Raw genomic sequence first — 27,972 nt, 5'->3', positions numbered from 1 at the left:
CTCAGCATCTGCAGGGTTGCCATAGAGATGGCAACAAACTTTTTTTTTTTTTTTTTTTGCATCATCATAATTCCGTTGTCTACTCCTTACCAGACGCTTCCTTGGTAAGCACTGGTGAGACAAGCCTAATGACCCACAATCCAGTTTCACCCCTGTATAAAGGGAACGTCCTCTTGTCATCATGGCAGGTAGGAAATAGTGTTATCTAGGTGCTTAGAAGGGACTCTCCATTGTCCCAGGAGGCTAGACAGAATCTGAGAAGCAGGCAGTGAGATTGAGGGTTTGCATCTAGGGAACAGGTGAAGTCTTTGGGCAACTTATACCTGCATACATGGAAACTGGGATAGACAAGAGAAAAGAGGTTTTGGTTCAAAAGCTGAAGGGCACAATCTACCCAAATTAGTCACAGCTAAGTCCTAGGGTAGGGACGCGGGTGGCGCTGTGGATTAAACCACAGAGCCTAGTACTTGCCGAGCAGAAGGTCAGTGGTTCGAATTCCCTGTGATGGGGTGAGCTCCCGTTGCTCGGTCCCTGCTCCTGCCAACCTAGCAGTTTGAAAGCACGTCAAACTACAAGTAGATAAATAGATACCACTCAGGTGGGAAGGTAAACAGCGTTTCCGTGTGCTGCTCTGGTTTGCCAGAAGCAGCTTTGTCATGCTGGCCACATGACCCGGAAGCTGTCTGCGGACAAACGCTGGCTCCCTTGGCCAATAAAGTGAGATGAGCACTGCATTAGGTCATGACTGGACCTAATGGTCAGGGGTCCCTTTACCTTTACTAAGTCCTAGGGACAGCCAACAGTGCTGAGGTTAGCCATCCCTAAGGCCTATTCCATGGATTTTGGTGGGCAATAGATGTTCCCACTAGGTCATAAGTACTTTCAAACGTGTGGGTTTATTTCATTTTGCACAACAGCCAATGTGCATTTGTAGAACAGGCAAAAAGAAGAAGAGGAGTTTGATACAGGTTCCCACCACTCTCAGGGGCCACTACCAGCTACTTTGGCACTCACTGATCCAGTAGCCCAACTGCCCATTGCTTTGCATCCTCTTTTGCATCATAACATTCTCTGGCGGCGTAGAATCTTGGGGGTTATACGGTGATGGTGGCAAACCAGTTCATACAACCACAGTTTCCATGGGTGCCCCTCTTTCGGTTACTGACTTGATTTGAGCCCTCAGTGTACATTTCTTGGGACCAGTTTGCCTCCCAGCTCAACTTGGACCATCTGTGCCCACTCAGCCACTTCAATCTTTGGAACTGACATTCTTATGAGTGCCACATAATCGCCATTCTGTCTTTGTAGGAGCTTCATCTTTTAGTGTTGCAGTACCTACACTTTGGAATGCACCTAGAGCCAGTGGGATTGTAGTGGTTAGAAGAGTGGGCTAGGACCTGGGCAAGACCAGGGTTCAAATCCTTGCTGAGCCATGAAGCTGATCTTGAACCAACAAAAATGCTACCAAAAGGCAGTTTGCTGCTGCAATTCTTATTATAACCAATCATCTTCATGTGTAGCAAAACCAAGCTGTAGAACTGGCCTTAAGTGATCAGGTTTTAACTTAGCCACTCTTGATTGGAAGTAAGACCCTCTTAATTCAGCAGGCTTACTTCTGAGTAAACATCCATAGGATCAGGCCGCACAAAGCAATGGATGAGGAACAAATGCTTCTGCTCTAGAGAAAGGAGGAGATTGCAGGCTTTAATCTGCTGCTACTTGGAGAGAATAGTTTCATTTTAAGCTGAGCTGCCTCCCTTTTTTTGTCTGATCTGCCTCCCATTTCTCTCAGTCCCGCCTTTCTCTTGATAAAGTTGCAAGGGGAGAGAAATGGCACATAAACAATTGCCAGTTTGCATGTGATGCTCTTCCCAACCTCTTTTTTCATTTCCTGCCTCAAACCATAATGAGCAGACACCATGATGAGCAAAGGAACGGAGAGGCATCTCCCCACTTTTTTAGGTAAACAGCTAAAGGTATAGGGAATAGCGCAGGGTTAGCCTGACCCTTTAGCAAAGTGGGATTGGTACTTTTACAGCAGGGTGGTGGTGGGAGATGAACACATTTTGCAAACGCTGCAAAAAGGAAGTTTGCTGCTGCAGTTCTTTTTATAACCAATCTTCTTCACATGTAGTAAAAATAAGCTTATAAATTAAGGATGCTGCACCCCTATTATGCTTACCTGGGAGAAAGTGCCACTGAACTCGGCTGTGCTTGCAACTGTAGACTTGCTTCTGTAGGGCTTGCTTCTGAGTAAACATGCATACGATCAGACTGCAAAACGCAATGGATTCATTTAAACCCAAATGCAGTGTCTGTGTATATATACTTCTCCCTTTGTGTAACATAGTGTTTATAGTGATATAGATGTATATATGAATGATGGGGTGTGGGGGGGTGGGAGGGAGAGGGAGAGAGATGCATAACTGCTCTGAAGACCTGTTTTGCTACTTCTTTAGAAGAATAGACATGTATTCATTATTTCCAGAGAGGACATACAGAATCTTAAAGGTTTCCATATATCTCTCTACTAGTAGCCTGTGTAGAAGGATCTAAAACTGGGGTGGCTGTTACATCTATAGATGAGGTTGCCATTCTTTTTAGTAGCCTATATTCTAGCAAAGTTATCAGCCATTATTTGTATACAGTAACAAGTGGTTGAAAGTAAAAGTGGTAAGATTATGAAGCTGCTGTTGGGAATCTTAAAAAAAAAAAAGATGCAGCAACAAACTGTTGTTCAAGGTCTTTATAAATGACTTGGATGAAGGAATTGAGGGGATGCTCATCTAATTTTTAGATGACACCAGACTGGGTGTCATCACCAAACTAATGCCACAGAAGGCAGAATTGGGAATTCAAGATGACGTTAACAGATTGAAAAACTGGACCGAAACTAACAGAATGATTCCAAGAGGGACAAATGTAAGGTTCTACAATTAGGCAGGGATAACCAGATGCACAAATATACAACATGAGGGACACCTGGCTTACCCATGTGAAAAGGATCTAGGGGTCTTTAGTAGGCCACAAGTTTAATATGAGTCAACAGTGTGATGCAGTAGCAAAAAATAAAAATAAATAAATGCTAAGGCTATTCTAGGCTGCATCAAGAGAAATATAGTGCCCAGATCAAGGGAAGTCATAGTACCACTCTATTCTGCTTTGGTGAGAACCCTCCTAAATTGTGTGTAGTTCTGGGCGCCACAATTTAAGAAGGATATTGACAAGCTGGAAGGTGTGCAGAGGAAGGCAACCAAGATGATCAAGGGTCTGGAAGATATGTAGCCCCTGACCACAAATTAATCAATATCAGTCTGTTGGCCACCACAGGGTGCGTAGAATCCATTTCCTTTGTCCCATTGTTTATTTCTGTACAATATGGTTCAAAAGAATATTATCCGCTGAAAGTTTTAACTTTTTCTGCACACATAGTTATACAGTCCAGCACTTTCTTCCAAAACTAAGTACAGGGCACATAATGCCACTATACAAATCTGTTGTATGTGACCCCATTTGGAATACTGTGCAACTGCTCTGGTCACCTCAGTTCAGAAAAGAGTTGGAAAAGGTTTGGAAATGATTGAGGGGGTGGAGCGACTCCCCCATGAGGCAAAGTTGCTGCATTTGGGACTTTTTAGTTTAGAGAAAAGATAAGGAAAAGGTGACATGATCAAAGTTTCTGAAATGATGCACGGCATGGAGAAGGTGAACACAGAGAAGTTTTCCTCACTCTTTCATAACACTCGTGGACATCCGATGAATGTGGGAAGATTCAGTACAGATAAAAGAAAGGGTTTATTCATGCAGTGCATTGTTAAAGCTGTAGAACTTGCTCCCACAGGAGGCAGTGATGGCCACCAACTTGGATGGCTTTAAAAGAGGATTAGATGGGTTTATAAAGGAAAATACCTTTGATGAAACCTGGTCTCCCTTTTTTCATATATAAGGGGAAAAGAAAGGAAAGCTCTTTCAGCAGCCTCACAAACCTGTCTGTGGAGGACCTATATGGACTGCCAATGCTGAGTACCTGAGGGCCCCGGTCCTGCCACTCTCCAGCTGGCCCAGGGCAGCACCTGAGAGGCCACATAAGGACTGCTGCCGTGGCTGCTGCCCAGCAAGGACTGGGGTATTTTGAGGGAAGTTTTGTTGGGAGTTTTTGCTGTTGTTACTGATATTAACTGATATTACTTATACAGTGGTACCTCGGGTTAAGTACTTAATTCGTTCCGGAGGTCTGTTCTTAACCTGAAACTGTTCTTAACCTGAAGACCACTTTAGCTAATGGGGCCTCCCGCTGCTGCCGCGCCGCCGGAGCACGATTTCTGTTCTCATCCTGAAGCAAAGTTCTTAACCTGAGGTACTATTTCTGGGTTAGCGGAGTCTGTAACCTGAAGCGTATGTAACCTGAAGTGTATGTAACCCGAGGTACCACTGTATTAATTTTTGTATCTTTATTTTTATGTGGAAATTGTTCCGTTTGGTTATGTAGTTTGTATTGGTGACTTATTGTATTTTGTTATTTGCTGGAAGCTGCCCAGTGACTGGGGAAACCCAGCCAGATGGGTGGGGTATAAATAAAAAATATTTATTTATTTATTTATTTATTTATTTATTTATACCATGTAAGATGACACCATGGGCTTGGTGCTATGTTATTTTCTTTGCTATGACTCTATTGCATAATAAAAAATTTTTAAAAAATGGAAAAAGAGGATTAGACAAAGTCAGAAGAGGAGATGGCAATTTATATCTTCTAATGTTTCTTCCTTTTGTCTTTCTTTCAGTGGTAGCCACTCAGACACATGAGGGGGACCAATCACATAATCCTCAGTTGGCAGCTGAAGGAAGCCACCTTGGGGGTTTGTTCCACCTGCCAGACGATCTCTTCAGTGACTGCCCTGAGATCAATAACCTGGTTGCATCCTTTGAGCCGCTCTTTCCAGAATGTCTTTCCACACCTCTGGGTTCGAACGAGGCAAGTGAGGGGACATCCAGGGAAGCCCCAGGAAGCGACCAGGTGTTAGCCACAGCAACTGTAAGGCAGGAGGCAAGACCTAAATGTGACACCACCAGTAAAAACCAACAGCAGAGTGAGGGGCAAATCAAAGATGATAGCAAGGTTCCTAGTGTTACAGGAGCCAAGGGAATGTGTGTGGATACATTGGCAGGACAGCCCTCAAGTCATTTCCTCAGGATCTCTGCAGAGCCAGAACTGAGGAAAGAGGGATTTGGAAAGAGCCGGAACACTGATCCAAAGTCTGTGGTGTCAAAGGCACCAGACTCTACATTTTCTAACATAAAGGGGAAGAGGAAGGCCATTTTGACTGAAGACAAACTGGTGGGAAATTTCCCCAGAACAAGTCTAGAGTTGGAGGCGTGCGGCTCTTCCCAGCATCTTCAAGAAGGGCTGAGCGCCAAGTGCTCTCGAGGAAGCCATCCCAGCCAGAAAAGCCAGGAAGAGAAATGTAAGGAGGAGAGAAAGATGCCTTGCCAAGACTTTCTGAGAAAGGGGAAGGCAAAAACCATTGGGCTCCAGCAGGAAGCTTTAAGAATGGGTGAGGACATGCTGAACAGCAGCAAATCCAAGACAGCAAACAATGATTCCAAGCCGGGGGGAAATCTTGGAGGAACTAAGAGTAGAGAGAAGGCCCAAGCTAAAGGGAACCTGGCTGGGGTAAAGGGAGAAAAGAATCAGGTGCCCTCAAAGGCGGTCCCCAGAACCAACCTGGCTTTGCAGATGATAGAGTCTGTGCAAGTCTTCCATCCCCTGGGCAAGAAGAAGCACATAATCTCCATGCCTGCTAAAAAGTCTGTGCAAGTCTTCCATCCCCTGGGCAAGAAGAAGCACATAATCTCCATGCCTGCTAAAAAGATCTCTCCACTAAATTCTGCCAACAGCAGTTTTGCAAAGACAGAGGCCACATTGGAACGACCTATGCTGAAGATATCACATAAGCTCAGGCTGGCCCCCCTGGCTCCGCTAAGGCTAGTGTCCACCGCCTTGCCAAAGCCCCTGCCAAAGCTGGCAGCCACTCCATTGCCAGAGTCACCACCAGCACCCTCGCCCCTGTCAAAGTCATCTCCAGCACCTGCCCCACTGACAAGGCAGCAGGCAGATTTGTCACCTGCAAAACCTCCAACCTCTGTGTGGAATCGGCTGGGGACATCCACTTCCTCTGAAGGAGCGCCATCATCTCCTGGGGTTTGCCAAGCTAGGGAGTGGGTAGTGCAGTCCAGTGTCCCCGCAGAAGGACCTGATCCCCCAATCCAGCTAGCCACCCCAGCTGAAAACCCTTGGTGGCTCTGCAATGTCTACCCACTTGCAATGAAGCTAGTGAAGCCTGCACTACCTGGGCAATCTGTGTCTCCACCACAGGACGATCCAAAGCTTATCACACAGAGGAGGACCCCAGGAAGCCCAGAAGAGTCACTACCAGTAATGGAAGAGCAGCAATGTGCTGAGGAGGTGAGGGAGAGAAAAGCTGAGGGAAACTCCAGCCTCAGGGAAGGACTTTTGGCTATGGGAAAAGAGGAGGAAGATGATCTTTTAGACATATGCAAAATTATTGTGCCCAGTTTTAACATGTGCTATCCTGAGAGCTCTTAGAAATGCTTTGGTGATCTATCATATCCTTGGACAACAACTAAGAAGTGGACAGGAACTGAATGTTATCCAGATCTTTGGACCCAACGCGCACATGAACAGATTAAAAGAGACTTCCATTAATGTTGGATGGATGGACGAGGTAAGGGAGAAAAACCTCAAAAAAGTCTTGGGGGGGGGGTAGTAGCAGCTGCAGCAGCAGTTCCCAAGATCTGACCACCTCACTCCAAAGGGGAAGAAGACATAAAAGATCCACCAACCTGAAAGTTTCCCAATTTGTGGCCTATCCCTTTCAGCCAATGCTGCATCATGACTGACATCTTATAAGGCTAGCTACCCATGAGGCTGCCATTGTTCTCCAATTACTGTACCAGAGACTAATTTACAAGTGTGAGAAAGCACAGTTAAGGTGGCAAGAAACCAGTGATTTCTTTTGCAGAATGTCTCATCCTAGCAACCTCTTCTCATTCCTGTTGTTCCTTCACCATTGCTCTGCACTTGTCTGGAACAGAATAGGTGCCCCACCCCCTGGGGTCCAACTGGGGTACTCATTGTTAGGTACTCATTGTTAGGGGTATCATTCCTGATCCTATGCAAGGGACAAAGTTGTGTTGATGGTCTTCTTTACAGTCATCTGCTGGAATTTTGCAGGTAGGAAGTGGAAGGAAAAGTGCCATCAATCATTAACAAAACTGTTGGAATCACACTTCTGTTTACAGCAGCTGATGCCTTACAGTAAACCTCCCTAGGTCTAAATGAACTCACAAACAGTTCCTAAACAAACAAGGGTCAAGGCAGCCCTCAGGTGATGAAAGCCAGCTCCCCTTTTGCTTCTGAAAGTGCATTGCAATAAATAAACAAATCAGTAGATAGGGCACTGAAACATCCAGGGTTTGGGGTGCAGCGGACAGGTCAGAATCCCCAACATTTAGATAGGAGGTGGTTATTTTGGCCCAAGGCTGTCTATTTGAGGTGCTGGTCCTTAGTGACAAAGTGTAATCTCTCCTTACTATGTTCCATCTCCTCCCTAACAGCCAACAACAAGGGTTTCTGAAAAACAAACTAGAAAAAGTAGACGTACTCAGGAAGGGGGAGGTTATTATGGGCTGTGATATGAAGTGCCACGTGCCAAAGTGGAGTGGAAATGGTGGGGAAGGTGCCACTAAGCCATATTCCGGCAACTCCTGCTGGCCGAGCTAGTGAGGCTTAATTGACCTTTGGAGATCATGCAAGCAAAGTGTCTGTGTTTACTTGTTTTACTGAGATGCATTAATGCATATTGTTGTATCGATTATATGCAAGTCACGCAGCATCTTAATTATGGAGTCCATAATCTGGAAAATAACTGAATCAGATCATGCTCCAGTTAGGGATTGCTCAACCCCCAACTTCTAAGTATTCCTTGGTTGCTTTCCAAAGTTGGTTTGAGCTCTCTCTTTATTACACACACACGGGGAGCGGGGGGCACTGCTAGAGGAACAAGTTTTCTGCTTAAGATTTATAGGTTAAGGTTCTTCTATTGTAAATATTCTTATTTTTTATTAGAGTAATTCAACCCCCTCACCCTCCTCTTCTTTGTGGAACTAATGGAACTCCACAGTAATCAATAAATGACTTCCAGTTTTGCTCACAACTATCTTGCCTCTATGTTTTCTCTTTTGTCCTTTCAAATTTTGTCCTGGGACAATTTTACCTTTAAAACAAAATTCTGGCATTTGTCAGACAACGGGATGCAAAATGTCATTCAGCTGATGCAACGCCAGGGACACCCCAAGGATACAGAAGGACAGTTGCATCAGCATCTGGACTTTGAAAGGTCAAGTCACCCTCTTCTCAGGGGCACTTGTGTCATGGATCCCTGACATGTGCCAGGATGTCCAGCCCTGGGGAAGGGTGGGGGGGAATCAAATGGAGCTTTTCTGTTCTTTTTCAACTTATTTGCTCACCCACCTATACACAGCATTAGCAAAACTGCCTTTGCTGCTCTAAGGTACACGTATACTGGTAGCATAGAGATTCACTGTCTTGACACACTGTCTACTTTCCTAGCTTGGTTATTTTCTGCTAGGGATTTATTTTGTAAAATTCATACACCACTCCATTGCAAAAAAACACACCAAAAAAACCTTCAAAGCAGATTACAAAAAGAATAAAACAACAAAATTATCAGTAAAAATAGTTAAAAGCAACTATTTAAAACATTCAGAAAATAATTAAAATAAATGATAAGCTAAAAATTGGATCATAACACTTGTCAGCATTCTACAGATCTGGGCAGGTTTGCCTAAACAGAAATAGAAAGAGGACAGTGGATGTGTCTGCCTGATGACAATAGGCAGGGAGTTCAAAAGTTGTAGGTGCTGCTGCGCAAAACTATCACTTTTTTACAAGTGCATATTGAATATTATGTGGCACTCATAAAAGTGTACTGCTAGAGGAATCTTCCTGTGTGGAAGCCGTGCCTGTCCATTGCATATATCAATAGCTAGCAGGTAAGGACTGTGGTTCAGCCCCCAGTGGCCCCCCAGTGGCCCCTGTCTCCTCATGTGCCACGGAGAGGCTACACCACTGGCCTCATGCCCCCGTGGAGTGTACGGAGCTGGACCTGCAGAACCTCTCCACCCAGGCTGACATCCTGGCCACCATAAGAGAAGAGAATCACCGTGGGGAAGGGGCTGCTGAGGCAGGGAGCAGCAGTGGGCTGGAGCTGAACCCCACAACTCCTGAATGTCCTGCCTGCCGAGAAACAGAGGCTTGGCTCTCTCCTCAATCTTTTTCATCCTTCCAAAACCTTACAGTTGAAAGCAGGGAGCAGCCGGTTAGTCACCCAACTTTCTCTGCTCTTGAGCAAAAAACTATAGAAGGGAAAATAAGGGGCTGCCCTTTTTTATTATTAATATTATTCTGGCTGTTTTGATGTGCAGATTTCTATAGGCCACTTGACTGTAAAAAAGCGAAATTGTTTACGAAAAGAGTAAAAGAGAGATTACTGGTAAATACAGTTTAAAAAAGGGAAGCGAGTGGCGCTGTGGTCTAAATTTAATAATAATAATAAAATAATAAAGAACCAACCGAGCTTATCCTTCCAGTGTGTGCACGGTAAACCACGCCCCTCGGGAAGCTCAATCAGCATAGCGGCTGGGGCAACAGCCAATGGGAGAGCGGCTTCTCTTATCTCGCCTCTTCGCCTTCCATTGATTGGTCGGTAAGCCCCACCCCTCGGGAAGCGCAGTCTGTATAGCGGCTCAGCCGTCAGCCAATGGGAGAGCAGTCTCTCTCTATTTGTCTCCGCCGCGGGATGCAGCAGTCCAGAGATATATCCTTCGCTGCTGTTCAGGTAAACGTTCAGTCTGACAGGTGTGCGCCTGGGGAACTGCGGCGCACCACCTTCAGTCTCTGCCTTGGGGTTGGTTCGGTTTGACTCCGAGGGCTGACTCGCTCGTCCTGCGTGTCCCCAGGTAATCGGGTCCGGAGGACGCCCGCGGGTTTACAGAACGTGTGCACGGTGCTCTGGCTGAGGACCCGTCGGGCGCGTCTAGGCATATCGCCACAGCCTGCCTGCCTGCCTGCCTGCCTGTCTGTCTTCGCGTGGGAAGGAGAGACGGGAGTTTTTGGCTTTCCCGGTTTCTAGACGGGGAAAACAAGCCGAAGAAGTATGGGGAGGGAGCGGAGTTGCGGGCAGGCAGGAACTGCTTTCATAGAATCATAGAAATGAACAGTTCGAAGGGACCCAAAGACCAAATAGACAACCCCGTGCAATGCAGGAAAGAAAAAAGGGACGGAGAAAGGAGCCTTCTCGACCTCCCTCACTTTTTAAGAAATGTATCCCGCCCCCGCCTCCTAAAGCTGGGAGCCCGGCCAGGCTTCTTCGGGAATCGAGCCCTGAGCTACAGGCTTGGAGGGCAGCCAGGCGAAGGGGAGATGAAGCGGGTCCACGTGGACTCCCAGAGGCTGGGCTGCTGGGCAAGCCCGGGCTTGCAGCGTTGAGTCGGTGGAGGAGAGGGGCTTAATCTTTCATTCCAGGGAACTTATTGGCTTTGTGGCTCCTTGAACCCGACAGGTCGGATCCTGGAATGACAGGTGGTGGGGTTTAGTTGACAACAAAAGCGCACATCACGAATTTGGAAGCCACGGAAGCAGAGCCACTATTCTTTTTAGAATCGGTCAATTTTTGTGATTGCAAGTTTTTAAAAACCGTTTTAAATATTTTTTAAAATGTAACTTTTATTGACGTTTTAAAATTATTAGAAAAGGAAAACAGGGAGATTATACCAGAAAAAGCATGATGTAGCATCAAGGTTTTTTTACTAGACCCTTTGGAAACTTAAAGTTTATGGAATCCTCACCCCTCCAAATTAGGCTGTCTGCCAAACACTTTGAGTACCAATATTCCAAATGAATACTGCATTTTCCTGTTGTGACCTACCCTGGGACCTAGGGTGAAGGCTGGATAATAAATTCGTAACAACATGTCACAGGAAAAATATGAGATAAATCCTCAAGGCCATGATTGTAATACTATATCATGCACTGTAGATTGATAGCTAGATTGGTAGTGACTGAGAACTAAACAATTTCTCCTTATCTGCAGTAATACGCGTGGTTTTATTTAAACTGTAACCTTCACCTAAATTTAAAAAATGCAACCAATGCATGCTTTGCTCCTTCCTTGCTTGCTTACTAATTTTTAAAAAATGTATTAAAGAGTATTCTATTAAAGAGTTCTTGGTTTACAAAAGTATGTGCAACGTCTCTTTTCAAGTTACATTTTCTACACATCAGTTTCATTTGTTGAGATTTGCTAATTAAATTTGAGCAGGGATTAAGAATGGCACAGCTATTTGTGATGCTGAAAGTTGTTTGTCACAACAAAGTTGCTTTGTATCTCAGGGTGCAAGAGACTTTTTGTTGGGGGGGATCACCCTGTCTGGGAAAAACCTTAATTCTTAATTCTCCCCTCACTCTTTCCCCCTTTTTTTCTTTCATAGTTTAGATCCTAAGGAACGAAGTTCACAAGGGTGCCTGGCCAGCTGCATTTCTGACTGAGGAACTGCTGAGTTTGAACTGCTGAGTTTGAGATGATGAAGGAAGCGTGGCTGATGCTTATGGTGGTGTTTGTTACCAATGTAAGTATCTTCTCCATTGTTATCTGCTCTGTTACATAAAACTCTCTTACCTATCAAGCTGAGGGGAGGGCAAGTGTTGGGGGATTATATCTAAATCTTCATTATGGGAGTTGCAGAGCACAGCCTCTAATGATTGGAGAAATTCATAAGAGCTAAAGCTATCAGTGGACTAGAATATCGTTTCAGAGGTGATAAGCTCCTGAAAAGCCAAAATAAGGTTGTGGTGCTATAATCTCCCCCCCCCCCCAAAAAAAAACCATTTAAACACAGTGGAACTTACTTCTGAATGGACATGCATTGGATTGCACTGCAAATGTATTAAAAATTTACTAGGAGGACGATGGGGATGAGTACTTTTATATCCCATATTTTCCTCCTAAGGAGCTCAAGGAGGAGTACATGATACTCCCTGTTCCCTCATTTATTCCTCTTATCCCAAGCCTTTGGTTTGTTATCATGCCATGTATTTTCGTTTCTTTAAACATTAAACCACTCTGTGATCCTCTAATGGAGGGCAGTATATAAATTTCATATCCTCACAACAGCCCTGCAATGTAGGTTAGGCTCAGAGGCAGTGTCAACCCAGGGTGTGGCGGCCATGGAAAAGGGAAACATCATTACAAAAGGCCATGAAAAAAAGAAAACTTCCAGTATCACAAATCTTATACAAATACACTGTGGGATCACATTTGAAATGCTCTGTACAGTGCCAGTTGCCTCACCTAAAAAGGATGTGGTAGAGATGGTTCAAAAAAAGGGCAACCAAAATGATCAAGGGGGTGGAGCGACTCCCCTGGGAGGAAAGGTTGCTGTGTTGGGGACCTTTCAGTTTGGAGAAAAGGCAAGTATAGTGGTATATCTGAAGGAACGTCTCCACCCCCATCGTTCTACCCGGACACTGAGGTCCAGCTCCAGGGGCCTTCTGGCAGTTCCCTCACTGCGAGAAGCCAAGTTACAGGGAACCAGGCAGAGGGCCTTCTCGGTAGTGGCGCCCTCCCTGTGGAATGCCCTCCCACCAGATGTCAAAGAGAACAACAACTACCAGACTTTTAGAAGACATCTGAAGGCAGCCCTGTTTAGGGAAGCTTTTAATGCTTGATGTATTATAGTATTTTAATATTTTTTGGAAGCCGCCCAGAGTGGCTGGGGAGGCCCAGCCAGATGGGCGGAGTATAAATAAAATTATTATTAAAACAAAATAAAAAAATTCCTTCCAGTAGCACCTTAAAGACCAACTGAGTTAGTTCTAGGTATGAGCTTTATTATTATTATTATTACTTCTGGATGCAAACAGGATCCGTTCCGGAGCCCCGTTCACATCCTGAAGCAAACGCAACCCGCTTCCGTGTGTCTGCGGGTCATGATTTGCCGCTTCCACGCATGCATGTGGTGTCATTTTGAGCATCTGCGCATGCACGAGCGGCAAAACCCAGAAGTAACGCGCTCCATTACTTCTCTGTCGCCACGGAGCACAATCCAAAAATGCTTAACCTGAAGCTACTTCAACCCGAGGTATGACTGTAAGAGGGGACATGATTGAAGTTTATAAAATGGTACATGGCATGGAGAAAAGTTCTCTCTCTCTCATAACTATAGAATTCGTGAGCATCCAATGCAACTGAATGTTGGAAGATTCAGGACAAATAAACGGAAGTCTCTTTTCTTTTCTTTTTAAAAAAATAATATTTATTCAAATTTTAAAGATTACAAAGAGAAGATTAGAAAAAACAAAAAAAAGGAAAATAAAAAATACAAAAAATACAATACAAAAATACAAACAATTCGAAAAAAGAAAAAAAGAGATAAAAAAACAGCTCAAACTTTTACATAACTTTCTTTCCTTTGCTTATTTCCTTGACCTCCTCACACCTCCCTTTTTTGTATTCTAGTTCTAATGTATTCTAGTTCTAATGCATCTAAAGCAGCCATACAGATTAGATCTCTATATGCTAAGAGTCAGGCTCAATCAGTGAAATTAGCTTTGAGACTCTTTCAAATGAAAATCCTCCCCCTTCTTTTGGTGGGCATCTCTTTAGGTTCCCATAGGGATTTTTTTGAAACTGGATTCTATTCAAACGCGATTCCTTAGAGCCATCTTTAGGATTCCCCCCTCGGTAGCGGGTGCGGTCATGAGATTAGAGGTCAGCTGGCAAGCTCTACGACACGTGGCCTTGAAGACGAAGCTCTGGCTATGGCTCAAGCTCTGTTTTAAACCAGTGGGTGTTGCCCCCTTGATATTGAGGGATGATTTTCAATCATCGTGGGAAAGGGAGGTCATTAACGAGGTTCAATCCTGTGGATTGTCTCACCTTTACTTTGAGTCTATGACGTACAATCAAGCTAGAGATGTGATCTCCCGGAGACTGAGTGATATTGCCAGACAAGAGGACATAGCCCAGGTAAAACCAGGGATGTTCCTAGGGGACCAGATTTATCGGACCATACCAGCCCCCTACCTTGCAGAAATCCACTATGTGGAATACCGCAGACTTCTTACAGCGGCTAGATTAAATGTCCTTGACTCTGCGATATTGTGGGGAAGGTACAGGGGAGTACCATACGCCCAGAGAACCTGTCATTGTGCTATCGGTGTGGTTGAGTCCACCGAACACATTCTCTTGACTTGCCCTTCTTATGCAGAGCTTAGACAAAACTTTATAGACCCACTCCTATGTCAACTTAGCTTCCTACCCGGAGAAAACCAGGTTTTACACTTGCTGAATAATGTCACTAGAGCTATACCTTTCTTGGTGGCCAAATTTCTTTTTTTAGCCTTTAAGCGTTGCAAGACCATAATTGACTGTATTGACATGGGGCTATCTGTTTAGCCCTTTTAGTGTTGGCTAAGCTCTAAAATCTTCCTGGATGTTTTAACTGTGTATTGACAAATGTATTTGTATTTTTATTTCTTTTTTTTCTGGCTGACGGTCGAATAAAAAGGTTGATTGGTTGATTGTATTCTAGTTCAATTAGATATTTCAGCAAATCCTTTCTAGCTTTGTTTTTATCCTAATAATTTATCTTAATATACTGTAATTTTACATTCTCGTCTTTCTCCAATTAAAAAAATCAAATTTTACCTAATCCTTTATATCATTTCTGCTAAAACCACATTACTTCATTCCAACATCCTTCTAACATTCCTTAATTTTGCAATGTTTCTGTAAATAAACTTTAAATTTTTTCCAATCTTCTTCCACCAACCCTTCACCTTGGTCTCAGATTCTGCCAGTCATTTCTGCCACTTCCATATAATCCATCACTTTCATCTGCCATTCTTCCCGGGTGGGTAAATCTTGTGTCTTCCAATACTTTGCGATGAGTATTCTTGCTGCTGTTGTTGCATACATAAAAAAAGTTCTATCCTTCTTTGGCACCAATTGGCCGACCATGCCCAGGAGAAAGGCCTCTGGTTTCTTCAGAAAGGTATATTTAAATACCTTTTTCATTTCATTATAGATCATCTCCCAGAAGGTCTTAATCCTTGGGCACGTCCACCAAAGGTGAAAGAATGTACCTTCAGTCTCTTTACATTTCCAACATTTATTATCGGGCAAATGATAGATTTTTGCAAGCTTGACTGGTGTTATGTACCACCTGTATATCATTTTCATTATATTCTCTCTTAAGGCATTACATGCCGTGAACTTGATACCTGTGGTCCATAACTGTTCCCAGTCAGCTATCATAATGTTATGTCCAACATCTTGTGCCCATTTTATCATAGCAGATTTCACCATTTCATCTTGAGTATTCCATTTCAACAGCAAGTTATACATTCTTGACAAGTTCTTAGTTTTAGGATCTAACAATTCTGTTTCCAATTTTGATTTCTCCACCTGAAAACCAATTTTCTTATCCAAATTATAAGCCTCCATTATTTGATAATAATGAAGCCAATCTCGTACTTTGTTTTTTAGTTTTTCAAAACACTGCAGCTTTAATCTGTCTCCTTCTTGTTCCAATATTTCCCAATATTTCGGCCAATTGGCCTCCATATTGAGCTTTTTCAGAGCCTTTGCTTCCATTGGTGACAACCACCTTGGAGTTTTGTTTTCAAGCAAATCCTTATATCTTATCCAGACATTAAACAGTGCTTTTCTGACAATATGGTTTTTAAATGCTTTGTGTGCTTTGGCCTTTTCATACCACAAGTATGCATGCCAACCAAATACATTATTAAACCCTTCCAAATCCAATACATCAGTGTTTTCAAGAAGTAGCCATTCCTTCAGCCAACAAAATGCGGCTGACTCATAATAAAGCTTAAGGTCTGGCAGGGCAAATCCACCTCTTTCTTTAGCATCAGTTAGTATTTTAAATTTTATTCGGGGCTTCTTTTCATTCAGCGCATAGTGAAACTATGGAACTCAGTCCCCTAGGAGCCGGTGATGGCCACAAACTTGGATGGTTTTAAAAGAGGATTAGTCAAGCTTCTGGAGGGAGAAGACTATCAGTGGTTAATAGCCATGATGGCTCTGCTCTGCCACCACAGCTGGAGGCAGCAATGCTTCTGAATACCAGTTGATGGAAACCACGGGAGGAGAAAGGGCTCATGCTCGTTTCCTGCTTGTGGGCTTCCCATTTGGGCATCTGGTTGGCCACTGAGGACCAGATGCTGGACTAGATGAGTCATGGCTTGATCCAGCAAGGGGCTTCTTATGCACTTAATGAGCTGGGTGTTCTTGAAGGCAGGATGTGTATAAAGTGCCCCTTTTGCAGGTCTCCAAATAACTGATATTCAGCAGTACCATGGTTGTGGGGTTTCCATCATTATGCACCAAGAGGTGTCTCTTGCAGTGATTTGGAAGTTTCTGTGTGCAACAGGTTCAAGCAGAGGCACTTTGGGAGTTTAGGAAGTTAAGCCCTAAGAAAAAATGATTGTTGTACTGGTTTTTGTTTGCTCCGTTTGCTGTACAATCATTCAGGTCCCTGGGAAAGATCACAACCTTAAGCTAAGGACAGATGCAAGTTAATGCAGACCTTTAGAGGCTCTTTTCCTTCTGACAGGTACCACAGTTGCCTGCCAACCCACTCAAATGCCAACAGGATGAGTACCTGGACGATCAGGGGAGATGCAGCCCTTGTCTGAAATGTGGTCCTGGAATGGAGCCTTCCAAGGTAATCTGAAGCTGTTCAGGGCTGTCAATAATACCTTCTGGGCTTGGCCCCCTTCGCTCTGGGCAGCAGCATAGTGTAGGTTGCCAGCACCTGGGACGGGGAAGTCGGTGCTAGAGTGCTCCATCCCACTGGAGCCAAGTGAGGCTGTGCTGCACCACCTACCCACAAAAGATGGAGCCCAGCTCCCCATGGGCCTGAGTTGCTCTGCCACCCACCAGGGTGGGGCAGATATCCCTGTGGGAGTGCCTGGTTGCACCCCCTCAGAATTTTGTGTCTGGGACCATGTCCCCCACCACCACACACACATTACACCACTGGCTGTGGGATGCCGGTTAGAGATTCCTGGTGTAGAAGATTTTTTTCAATTGATCACTCCAGTTACGATATTGGAGACAGCTCTTATTTGATTGGAATAGGAACAGCTGCTGGGAACCCACATAAGTGGAGTCCACAGATCTATAAATCACACTGGCTTATACAGAGGCATTCCCTTGAAGGAATGGGTTTCTTTTCCCGGACATCGGTCCCTACGTATTTTGTGGTGAGCACATAAGATAAAGTATTGACGTGTTTTTTTTTGTTCCCCTAAAGAGTCAGGGTCATCCCTTGCTGTGACTGATAAAGGAGAGAGCTTGTTTATGCAATTGTGTCCTTATTTTGCTTTTGCTCAACAGCTCAAGTTTTACGCATTTTAAAATGCTCTCTTTTGAAAGAACAAAGGGGGGGGGGGTGAGTGAGTCAGTTTTAAACTTGCTACACTGAAACCCATTCCTTCACCCTCACCTTAGCTTTGCAAATGGGTAGAAATTAAATCATGTCCTTAGAGGAAATGCAGGTCTGGATTATCAGAGCTGCATTCAGCAGGAAGAACAAAGTTTCTACTTTCTATTACTGGTGTAATCTGTTAAATGGAAGCATTGTTGTTGTTGTTGTTGTTGTTGTTGTTGTTGTTGTTGTTACTATTACTATTTTTATTTATTTATTTACATTTGTATCCCACCTTTCCTCCAAGGAGCCCAAGGCGGTTTACGTACTACTACTCCCCATTTAATCCCCATAACAATGTTTTGAGGTGGCATAGTCTGGGAGGCAGTGACTAGCTCCCAAGGCCATTCCGTGAGCTTCCAGGCTGAGGTAGCATTTGATCCCTGGTGTCCCAGGTCCTAGTCTAGCACTCTAACCAGTATGCCATACCGGTTCAGGTAGAAGACCCCTAACGGTTGCAATGAATTCGGATCTTTTTACAAACTGTGTTTAACCATGTCATTTACATTGTATAATTATTGAATTTTTATTGGGTAGCAGTAGGTACATGGGGATTGCTTGCTATATGTATTTTAGAAACTGATAGTTAAGAAGAAGGGGGAAAAACAACTTAGAAAAGGATGCCAAACCTTCTGCCTGTGGCATTTCATCTGGCTCTTTTTTGGTGGCGGGGACACGGTCTCAGGCTGCAGCTACAGTCAATGGCTTTGTTCCTGTGTTTCGACAGGAGTGTGGTTATGGTGAAGGGGGAAGTGCCCATTGTGTTCCATGCCCGCCCAGGAGGTTCAAGAACAACTTGAGCCACCTTGGCTGCAAGCCCTGCGTCTCATGCAGTCTCCTCAACCGGATCCAGAGACACAACTGCTCCTCCATCTTGAATGCAGCCTGTGGAGAGTGTTTCCCCGGGTAAGTACAAGGTGAACTCCAAGAGCAACACAGGACCTGTGGAACTGGCACTCTTACAAGTGCCACATAATACCCATTTCACATTTGTAAGAATTCAATCTTTTAGTGCAGCAGCAGCACCAACACTGGAACTCCTTGCCTCTTGACATCAGAGGGACACCTTCACTGTACTCTTTTCAGCAGCTGCTGAAAACATTTTTGTTTAGGCAAAATGTCCAGATGCTTAAAAAGTTGATGTCTGTTTTAAACCGTTGGTGGGTTTTTTGTTTTTGTTTTTTGTTAATTGCTTATTTTTATCTTCTAAATGTTTGAAAGAGTTGGTTTTTTGAAGATAATTCTATTGTTCTCTTTGTGAACTGCTTTGAGGTGGTTGTTTTTCCAGTCAAGCAGTGTATAAACTTTATGAAATAAATAAAAAATTCTCATCAGAGTAGCTCTGTCCACTGGTTTGTGTTTTGGTGCAACTGGACATGAACTGGGTGCATGGTGAAGCATTCGTCCAATTGATTCACCCAGCATTGGATGTAGTAATTGTGCATTGGGAATAATTTGAGTGCATGGATTGGTCCTTAGCACTGCAGTGTTGAGGGACACAGAGAGCCAGTGTTGGAAAAATACTTAAACAGCAGCAATGGGGGCTTTGAGCTAATGACCACTGCACAGAGCATCCTCCGTCACTCAGGTTCTTTTGGTACATATGGCTCTCATAACTTGTCTGCTTCATTTTTCTTCCTCTTGACAGTTTCTACAGGAAAACTCAAATTGGAGGGCTCAGGGATCAGGAATGCATTCCTTGCACAAGGCGGACCCCCTCCTCTGAGCTAGACTGTAAGTACCTGCTAGGTCTTTTGCCCATCTGTTTCCCCCAATTCAGATTGCAATTTCATCATGCCACTTCATTCTAGAACTGTTTCAACTGCAGCAGCGAGGGGAAAAATGCTTTAAAAGAAAGAAGTTCCATACTAAGGGGGTGGGGGCAGGGAACGCAAGATTCTACAATCTGTATCAATTTATGCACGTATTTCAAATTTCACATTTTGCATAACTTATTCTGCTGGTCAAGCGAAGAAATCACTGAAGTTTCAGTGAGACTATAAATCATGCCCCTGGAAACCCGACTCAGACCATTACCCTCTCGCAAGCTATTTTTGCTGTATCCAAGACCACAGTTTCTACTTGTGTAAAATTATAACAGCGTTGCTTTAGAAGCCCTATCTATTTTCAGGTTACTTGTTGTATTTCTATATCCCATCTTTTTCTCCAAAGAGCTCAAGGTGGCGTATAGACAGTTCTCTTATGAAATCCCCACTACAGCCCTGTGAGGTAGTTTAGTCTGAGAAGCAGTGACTGACCCCCAACGTCTCACGCAGTGAGTTTCATGGCCAAGTGTGGGATATGAAACCTGGTCTTTTCCCAGGTCCTAGTCTGACACTCTAACCACTACGCCACACACTACGTTGCACTTTATTGGGCCCTAACTCTCCCTTGTCCCCTTCAGTGCAGGGAGTTCCATAGATGGAGCTTGGCGCTTTTAGCAGCTGTTGACCCATAGAAGCAACACATGTCCTCACTGAAAGGGTTTTTTGCCGCCGCCTCCTCATGCCTGCAGATTAATGCACCCTGAAGTAAAGAAGCTCATCTCCTGCTGGGTGGCCCTGCCAATTCCTTCAATGTTTTGTTTTCTGCAAACCTTCTGAGATGGAGGGCTGCAACGAATTTCAGTTTTGCAGTTTGGAAAGATGCAGCCCCCCCCTTTTGCATTTCCTGCCCAGCCAATATGCTTACTGAAGGGCAACTGGGATCTGTGACCTTACTAATGAGCAATCTGAAGCATCTGTGGCTGTTCATTCCTCACTGATGTGTCTGCAGGCGATTCCGGAGAGAGCGTAGTGCCAGTGAAGTATCCCATACCTGCTACTCAGGACCTGCTCTTTGTGGTGCTGACCCTCACCACGTTTATCATCACTGGGTTGGCACTGGTGACCGTCACCATCCTCTACTGCAAACGGATCTGGAAGAACCACTGCCAGCATGGTGAGTCAGTCCTGTGCAGAAACTCTTACCCCCTTCCTTTCCAGTGGCTGCTAGCCATGGTGGCTCTGCCTCCACAGTCAGAGGCAGTCATGCTTCTGAATAGCAGGAGGGTGGGGAGGGTCCCCTTGTGCTCAGGTCCTGCTTGTGGGCTTCCTTTTAGGGGCATCTCGTTGGCCACTGTGAGAACAGGATGCTGGGTGAGATGGGCCACTGATGTGGTTCACTGATCCTGCTGAGAGGTCTCACCTCTCAAGAGTTTTTTTCACTTCTACAGAATATGTTCTATTGCTTTCTCCACTTCCTTTGGCATTTCTTGCTGTTGACTACACCCTTCCCCACTTTCCTGCACCATCCTAGACAGCCCCATAATTGTGTCTCTTACCCCAGGGCTCTTTAAACTTCCTAAGTGTGAGCAGGTAGAATGGAGAGTAGCTAGCAGGCTAGTGGGATCCAGAGGACCTATTCTTTGCACATCCCCTCTGGATGCTTGGTGCAAGTTACTGCTTTTTGTCCTCAGTTTCCACATTTGCAAAAATGGGCATAATTGGTGCATATCTCGTTGGGCTGTTGTAAAAATGAAAATGCTAATTGTGAAGTGCTTTCTATAGTTTGAGCAGTGCTTTTCTTATTATGTAATAATAACTGAGTTGTAATAAAAGAAAGGTGCTGGGTTGTCCTAAATTACATATGTCCTTACTTTATAATAGGTAATTAATTACCAATCACAATAATAACTGGACTGGTTCTTTTCCTTTTTTGACAAGCTCTGTGGATAGTCAGAATGTGGTCAGGTGGGATTAATAAAACACACATTTGTTTTATTTACTGAATTTATATCCCACCCTTTTCTCCATGGAGCTTAAGGTGGCACATGCAGTTCTCCTTCCTCCTCCCTTAATCCAACAACCCTGTGAGGTAGGTTAGACACAGAGAAACAGCAATTGGACCGAAAAGTCTCACCCAGTGGCCTTCGCATGGCCGAGTGGGGATTCAAAATTCCCCAAAAGTCCTAGCCCAGTGCTGTATCCACCACACTACACTGACTCGCATCATGGCTATGTAGTCAAGGTAAAAAGGTAAGGGACTCCTGGACGGTTAAGTCCAGCCAAAGGTGACTGAGGTGTGGTGCTCACCTTGCTTCAGGCCGAGGGAGCCGGCATTTGTCCAGGCAACTTTCTGGGTCAAGTGGCCAGCATGACTAAACTGCTTCTGGTGCAATGGAACACCGTGACGGAAACCAGAGCACACGGAAATGCCATTTACCTTCCTGCCACAGCAGTACCTATTTATCTACTTGCACTTGATGTGCTTTCGAACTGCTAGGTAGGCAGGAGCTGGGACAGAGCAATGGGAGCTCACTCCGTCGTGCAGATTCGAACTGCCAACCTTCTGATCGGCAAGCCCAAGAGGCTCAGTGGTTTAGACCACAGCACCATCCATGTCCCTGGCTATGTAGTATCAGTTTCTCAGTGTATGAAGACTTACTTGCAAGGCTGATATTCCTGGTTTTTTTTATTCCTTACATCGCTGATGACTAGGTGTGTGTGTTGACAGTGTTTTTCCTCTGTATCTTTTTTATCTTTCAAGCGTTCGGGAGTAGTCAGGATTTATCTGACCAGGAGGGGACATTTCAAGATTCTGCCATGTCTGCTGGCTTCCCTCGCCGCACGTTCCTGTCCAACTCCTTCTCTGTAGCCATCAAGCGTTTGAGTCCTTGGCAAAGGCCACAGGAAGGTAATACTCTAATGGTGATGCTCTGAGGCCCAGAGGGGGTGGGCGGTGAAGGAATTGTGGTTTCTCCATCTCTCTCTCTCTCTCTCTCTCTCTCGCTCGCTCGCTCGCTCGCTCTCTCTGTCTCTCCGTCTCCGCTTCTTTAAGCAATATAGTTCATGTATCCAAATACTTAGGATCTTATTCAAACACAGGAATCTAGCATGCTTAACAATAGAACTTTCCGACATCCAATGTAGCTGAATGTTTGAAGATTCAGGACAGATAAAAGAAAAAGGGCTTCTTCATGCTACACAGTTGAACTTTGGAACTCCCTGCCACAGAAGGCAATGGTGGTCACCAATTTGGATGGTTTTAAAAAAAGGATTGGGCAAATTCATGGAGGAGGAGAAGGCTATCAATGGCTACTAGCCATGATGGCTGTGCTCTGCTGCTACAGTTGCAGGCAGCAGTGCTTCTGAATTCCAGTTGCTGGAAGCTGCAAGAGAGGAAAGGCTTCTTGTGCTCAGGGACTGCTTGTGAGTTTCTCTTTGCGGCATCCACTGTGAGGACAGGACACTGGACTAGATGGGCCATTGGCTTGATCCAGCAGGGCTCTTATGACCAAAAGGTCGGCAGGATCATGAGGGTGAGATGCAAATGACAGCCTGCGAAAGAAGCCAACAGTAATTTGGCCTTCTTAGTTTAGAACAGGGGTGCACAACCTGCGGCCCTCCAGATGTTGTTGGACTACACCTCCTATCATCCCTGACCACATGCTATGCTGGCTGGGGCTGATGGAAGTTGTAGTCCAGAAAAATCTTGCCGGGGGGTTGCAGTTTGTGTACCCCTGGATTAGAAGAAGCTCAAGGAAAGTGAAACATGATCAGGAAGACCCATTGCTTTGAATAGCTTTTTTTTTTTTTCATTTGCAAAGGTACAGATGAGACTGTTGCCAATTTGGGAAGGCAGAGGGAAAATCCATTGGTGTTGGGAGGAGGAATTAGCTACATAGAGATCCATGAGGTGATTTGCCTTCTCCTCTTCCCTTTCCTGGGAGACCAGGGAGAGGTGTCTGTAGGAAACCAGTGCCTTTAAATTGAGAGATTTGCAGAGGGGGGTGGGGGGGTCCTAATTTCAACAGCATTTATGAAAGCCATATTCAAATACCTGAAGAGCTGCCACATGGAAGAGGGAGCAAGCTTATTTCCTCTTGCTCTGGAGGAGGGGACCCAAACCAATGGATTCAAATTGCAAGAAAGGAGATTCTGACTAAACACCAGGAAGAATTTTCTGAGGGCAAGAGCCATTTGACAATGGAATGGACTCCCTTGGAAGGTGGTGGACTGTCCTTCCTTGGATGTTTTTAAGTGGAAGTTGGGTGGCCCTCTGTCAGGGAATCTTTAGCTGTGATTCCTGCATTGCAGGAAAAAAATGGGACTACATGAGCCTTGGGGGTCCCAACCTTACAGTTCTATAATTCTAAACAACATCTTGCTCCATCTTCTTAAATTGTCTCTTTTCCCCTCCCCTTGATTTTTTAAGGTCTGGCTGAAGCTGTCCACTTTGTCTCAAGAGTTCCTGGGGTTCACTGGCCCTTCCAGGAGCCCGACCAGGACTTTGCTCAGGTGATTCCTGCCAGCAACCAAGCTCCTCTGGGCAGGAGCGTTGCGGAGCACCAGCACTTTTTCAGGGACTCTGGCTACAGCGACTATTCCTTGACAGACCTTAGACAGGACTGTGGTGCAGCCCCCAGTGGCCCCCCAGTGGCCCCTGTCTCCTCATGTGCCACGGAGAGGCTACACCACTGGCCTCATGCCCCCGTGGAGTGTACGGAGCTGGACCTGCAGAACCTCTCCACCCAGGCTGACATCCTGGCCACCATAAGAGAAGAGAATCACCGTGGGGAAGGGGCTGCTGAGGCAGGGAGCAGCAGTGGGCTGGAGCTGAACCCCACAACTCCTGAATGTCCTGCCTGCCAAGAAACAGAGGCTTGCCTCTCTCCTCAATCTTTTTCATCCTTCCAAAACCTTACAGTTGAAAGCAGGGAGCAGCCGGTTAGTCACCCAACTTTCTCTGCTCTTGAGCAAAAAACTATAGAAGGGAAAATAAGGGACTGCCCTTTATTATTATTATTATTATTCTGGCTGTTTGATGTGCAGATTTCTATAGGCCACTTGACTGTAAAAAACCAAAATTGTTTACGAAAAGAATAAAAGAGAGATTACTGGTAAATACAGTTTAAAAAAGGGACACGGGTGGCACTCTGGGTTAAACCACAGAGCCTAGGACTTGGTGATCAGAAGGTCGGTGGTTCGAATCCCCGTGACGGGGTGAGCTCCCATTGCTCGGTGCCTGCTCCTGCCAACCTAGCAGTTCGAAAGCATGTCAAAGTGCAAGTAGATAAATAGGTACCACTCCGGAAGGAAGGTAAACAGCATTTCCGTGCGCTGCTCTGGTTCGCCAGTAGCGGCTTAGTCATGCTGGCCACATGACCCGGAAGCTGTACGCCGGCTCCCTCGGCCAATAAAGCAAGATGAGCGCCGCAACCCCAGAGTCGGTCACGACTGAACCTAATGGTCAAGGGCCCCTTTATCTTTACCTTACAGTTTAAAAATAATATGGAAAATAAACAGTGATAAAATGAAACCCAGATTAAAGCTCATCTCGGCATTCTGCACATCAGGGTAGGCTTGTGTAAACAAAAATGTTTCTAGTAGTACCTGCTTGATGTAAATAGGCAGGGAGTTCCGAAGTGTAGATGTTGGCACACAAAAGGATAGATTTCTGGCAAATGCAGAGAAGTATTTTGTGGCACCTGTAACAGTTCTGGTTCTGCAAATGGCAATGGCTGCGTGGGTGAATGAATGAAATCTTTATTGCTAAAAGCTATAAGCCATTACAATTGGTCACAATGTGTAGGATACAAACAATTAATTTAAAACTGAACAGCAACAACAGCAAAGCAAACATACAATAATGCAAAAATCACATTTACATATGTTAAGCACTCTACTTCTCACTTCCCCTTATGATACTTGTATTGGTGCTAAGCTCACAGCTTACTTGCAGCCAAGGCAAATTTTGCAACATGTGCAGTAATAAATATGTTATTGCCAGCCAGCAAAATAGATATTTGCTCAAGGGGAGGTCAGTTGGAGAGAGAACAAAGAATGTAATCAAAGATATTTTTTCTAGGGGATGTATATAAAGAGCATCATAACAAATACTGTTGAATATCCCCCGCATCTCCCAACTCACAGATGCAGAGTCTTTGGTACACAGGGGTGTTATTAAATCTTCCCTTTAGATATGCGGAGGGCATACACTGAAAACACAAAGCTGTAAATGCTTTTCTAAGTGAGATTAATAAAGTATTGCTCCAGCCCAAAAGATGTTTTATATATTGGATACCAGGATGAATATGACATCTGGGACAGTGAATGAAGGTCCCTCCATTTAGAGACTAAATAAAATTTTTCTTTGATGAGTTGGTTGACTCTGTTAGAGGTAAAATTTAATAGGGAGTCCACATTAAACCCATAATAATGGAGACTCTTACTGACGGAATTTGCTCAAGAGCTTCGGGGCATAGATTGCAATTGCTCTAGGAAGCATTTTTTAGGGAGCCTAGTATTACTCATGCTAGCCAACTTCAGCCAGAATAGGGCTAGTGCTACATGCACACTGGTTTGTAAGGAAATTAGCCCTGCTTCAGCTCTTAAAAAGGGGGCAGGTATACCTTTGGGAACAATCAACAGTGATTTCAGCAAAGAGTTCTGCACCACTTCTAACGGGAGGACATTACTATATCTATATCCCCAAATCTCTGCACCATGCAATAATTGTGACACAATCTTCTTTTGAAATACCTCAACTGTGGGGGCAACTAAATTCCCGCCCCTGACCTCTGCAAACCGTAATAAAGAATGAATCAAGTGACAGGATTTCAGTTTAGCTGCGAGGAGGTGTGGCTTCCAGGACAGTTTTGAATTAAAACCCAAGCCCAGATATTTATAATAGCATTGTTGTTCAATGGGATTATTGTCCGAACTCCATCTGTGAGGTTTTCTCTTCCCCAAAATCACCACTTTAGTTTTAGAATGCTTGACTGTTAACTGGGTTGAGCGGGTGTACATGGTGTAAGGTGATCGTGCACATACATTAGTCCTTAGCTGGTATGGCCTTCATATAGTACTTAAATACTTCTTTGCAACTTTTCTAAAGTTGTGCTCAAAGCAAATAATGGTCCAAAGCTTAACAGCATATAAACAACTTTGCAGGAGGTTGGGCTAGATGACTCTACACTTCTGTGAGCATTTCAGTCATTAGACCTGTTAACGCTATGAATGTCAGTTGGGTTAGGCACATACAGAAGTGTTTTGGGAGGCAAGCCTGCTCCTGATTTCCCACTCCTACAGGTGCCACATGGCACCCACTCTGCCTCTGTAAGAATGGATGCTGACTAGGGACAGAGGAGAAACTTGATTTAAACCTGCCTCATCCACAGGTTTCAAAACCGAAACAGCCATCCTCCAAAACCCGGACTTCTCTAGCCAAGTGATGTGTGCAAAAAAGCACATACCAGCATAAATCATGAATAAAATTGTGTGTATTGGTGAAAGTCAGGTGCAAAAATGCATTATACTAAGAGGAAACTGTTCTGCAATCACGTGTGTTAGTCATATACAAATGGGAATAATGGGAAGAAGTTGCACTAAAACACTTGAGTTTTCCTGAGGGACGTGTGTGTGTGTATACACAAACATTCAAAGTGTTGAGAACTGAACTTGGAAAAAAGAGGAAACAGAATGAAACCAAAAAAGAAAGATTTACCCACCCCTAGTGCTGACAGAGTGATGTTGCATAGTTGCAAGTATTTCCTACTAGCTGACTTGTTTATTTTTCCCCTTATCAGGAGTGTGATGTTTGGAACCTCGGAGTCAAGACTGACGATGCCACACAAGGTGAAGAAGTGTGCACCATTTGCCAGCTGAAGCAGTAGTCCAGTTGTGCTCCAATGTGACATCAGAGGCAGTATGTCATACTAGGACCTCGGAAAGACCAGGGCTGAATTCTCCGCTTGGACATGAGGCTCGTGTCATGAGACAAAGGTTCTTGAGAGCAGAATAAGTAACGAAAGGCCTACAAGGCCTACACAATCATTCAAGCCTGAAAACTGATAATTGTTAAAAGCAAACTGCTGAATCATTGTAATTTATCTACAGGATCACTCATTCTCTCTATAAATTTGTAGCCTGTTTGCAGGCAGGCCCAGTGTAGTATCTGTGCTGTTGTTGTAATGTGTTACTGTGAATGTAAATCTAAGGCAGACAAGAGTGGCTCCAGGACTCTAGTTAATCAGTAGTTAAGACTACGCCTCTGTGAAGAGTCAGATAGCTACTATGAGCACTCTGTGTATGCTCTTTAACTATGCTGTTTATGAACAAGTTAATTTTCTTCAGTAAAGTTTAATTCTGTTTATGAAGAAGACTCTGCGTTGATTAATTTACCGCTGCGCGACAGTTCACTGGGTGGCCTTGGGTGCCAGTCACTCACTCTGAGCCTAAGCTGCCTCACACGGTAGTTGTGATGATTAAATGAGGAGGGAGAGAACCATGTACACTGAGCTCCCTGGAGGAAAGGTGGGATGATAATAAATGATTAAATCTCCAATAAGGAGCACCTGCAGCAAAACGTTGCAGT

General features: G+C 44.5%; 2 protein-coding genes across 6 annotated transcripts; both read left to right on the top strand.

Moving 5' to 3' along the window:
- The first annotated feature begins 63 nt into the window (after positions 1 to 63).
- Positions 64 to 6,748, top strand: LOC309333492 (uncharacterized protein). The gene is made up of 2 exons (XM_081847079.1): positions 64 to 188; positions 4,785 to 6,748. The coding sequence occupies exons 1-2, from the start codon at positions 182 to 184 to the stop codon at positions 6,605 to 6,607; spliced, it is 1,830 nt and encodes a 609-aa protein (XP_081703205.1). The 5' UTR covers positions 64 to 181; the 3' UTR covers positions 6,608 to 6,748.
- A 3,089-nt stretch (positions 6,749 to 9,837) lies between these two features.
- On the top strand, positions 9,838 to 27,757 carry EDA2R (ectodysplasin A2 receptor). 5 transcript variants are annotated; one of them, XM_081847161.1, is made up of 9 exons: positions 9,838 to 9,941; positions 11,593 to 11,730; positions 16,741 to 16,851; positions 18,344 to 18,522; positions 19,265 to 19,350; positions 20,392 to 20,556; positions 22,144 to 22,290; positions 23,812 to 24,323; positions 27,185 to 27,757. In XM_081847161.1, exons 2-9 carry the CDS (start codon positions 11,683 to 11,685, stop codon positions 27,269 to 27,271), a joined length of 1,335 nt encoding a protein of 444 aa, XP_081703287.1. In that variant the 5' UTR covers positions 9,838 to 9,941; positions 11,593 to 11,682; the 3' UTR covers positions 27,272 to 27,757. The 5 variants fall into 5 exon arrangements, with proteins under 5 accessions (XP_081703287.1, XP_081703289.1, XP_081703290.1 ...); XM_081847163.1 differs by having other exon boundaries at positions 9,877 to 9,941; positions 11,598 to 11,730; XM_081847164.1 differs by having other exon boundaries at positions 9,926 to 10,062; positions 23,812 to 23,894.
- Positions 27,758 to 27,972: the final 215 nt, after the last annotated feature.

This window comes from Podarcis erhardii (assembly GCF_964252035.2).
Source record: "Podarcis erhardii genome assembly, chromosome: Z".
In the NCBI taxonomy this organism is placed as follows: domain Eukaryota; kingdom Metazoa; phylum Chordata; class Lepidosauria; order Squamata; family Lacertidae; genus Podarcis; species Podarcis erhardii.
This window is presented reverse-complemented; position numbering and strand designations above follow the sequence as displayed.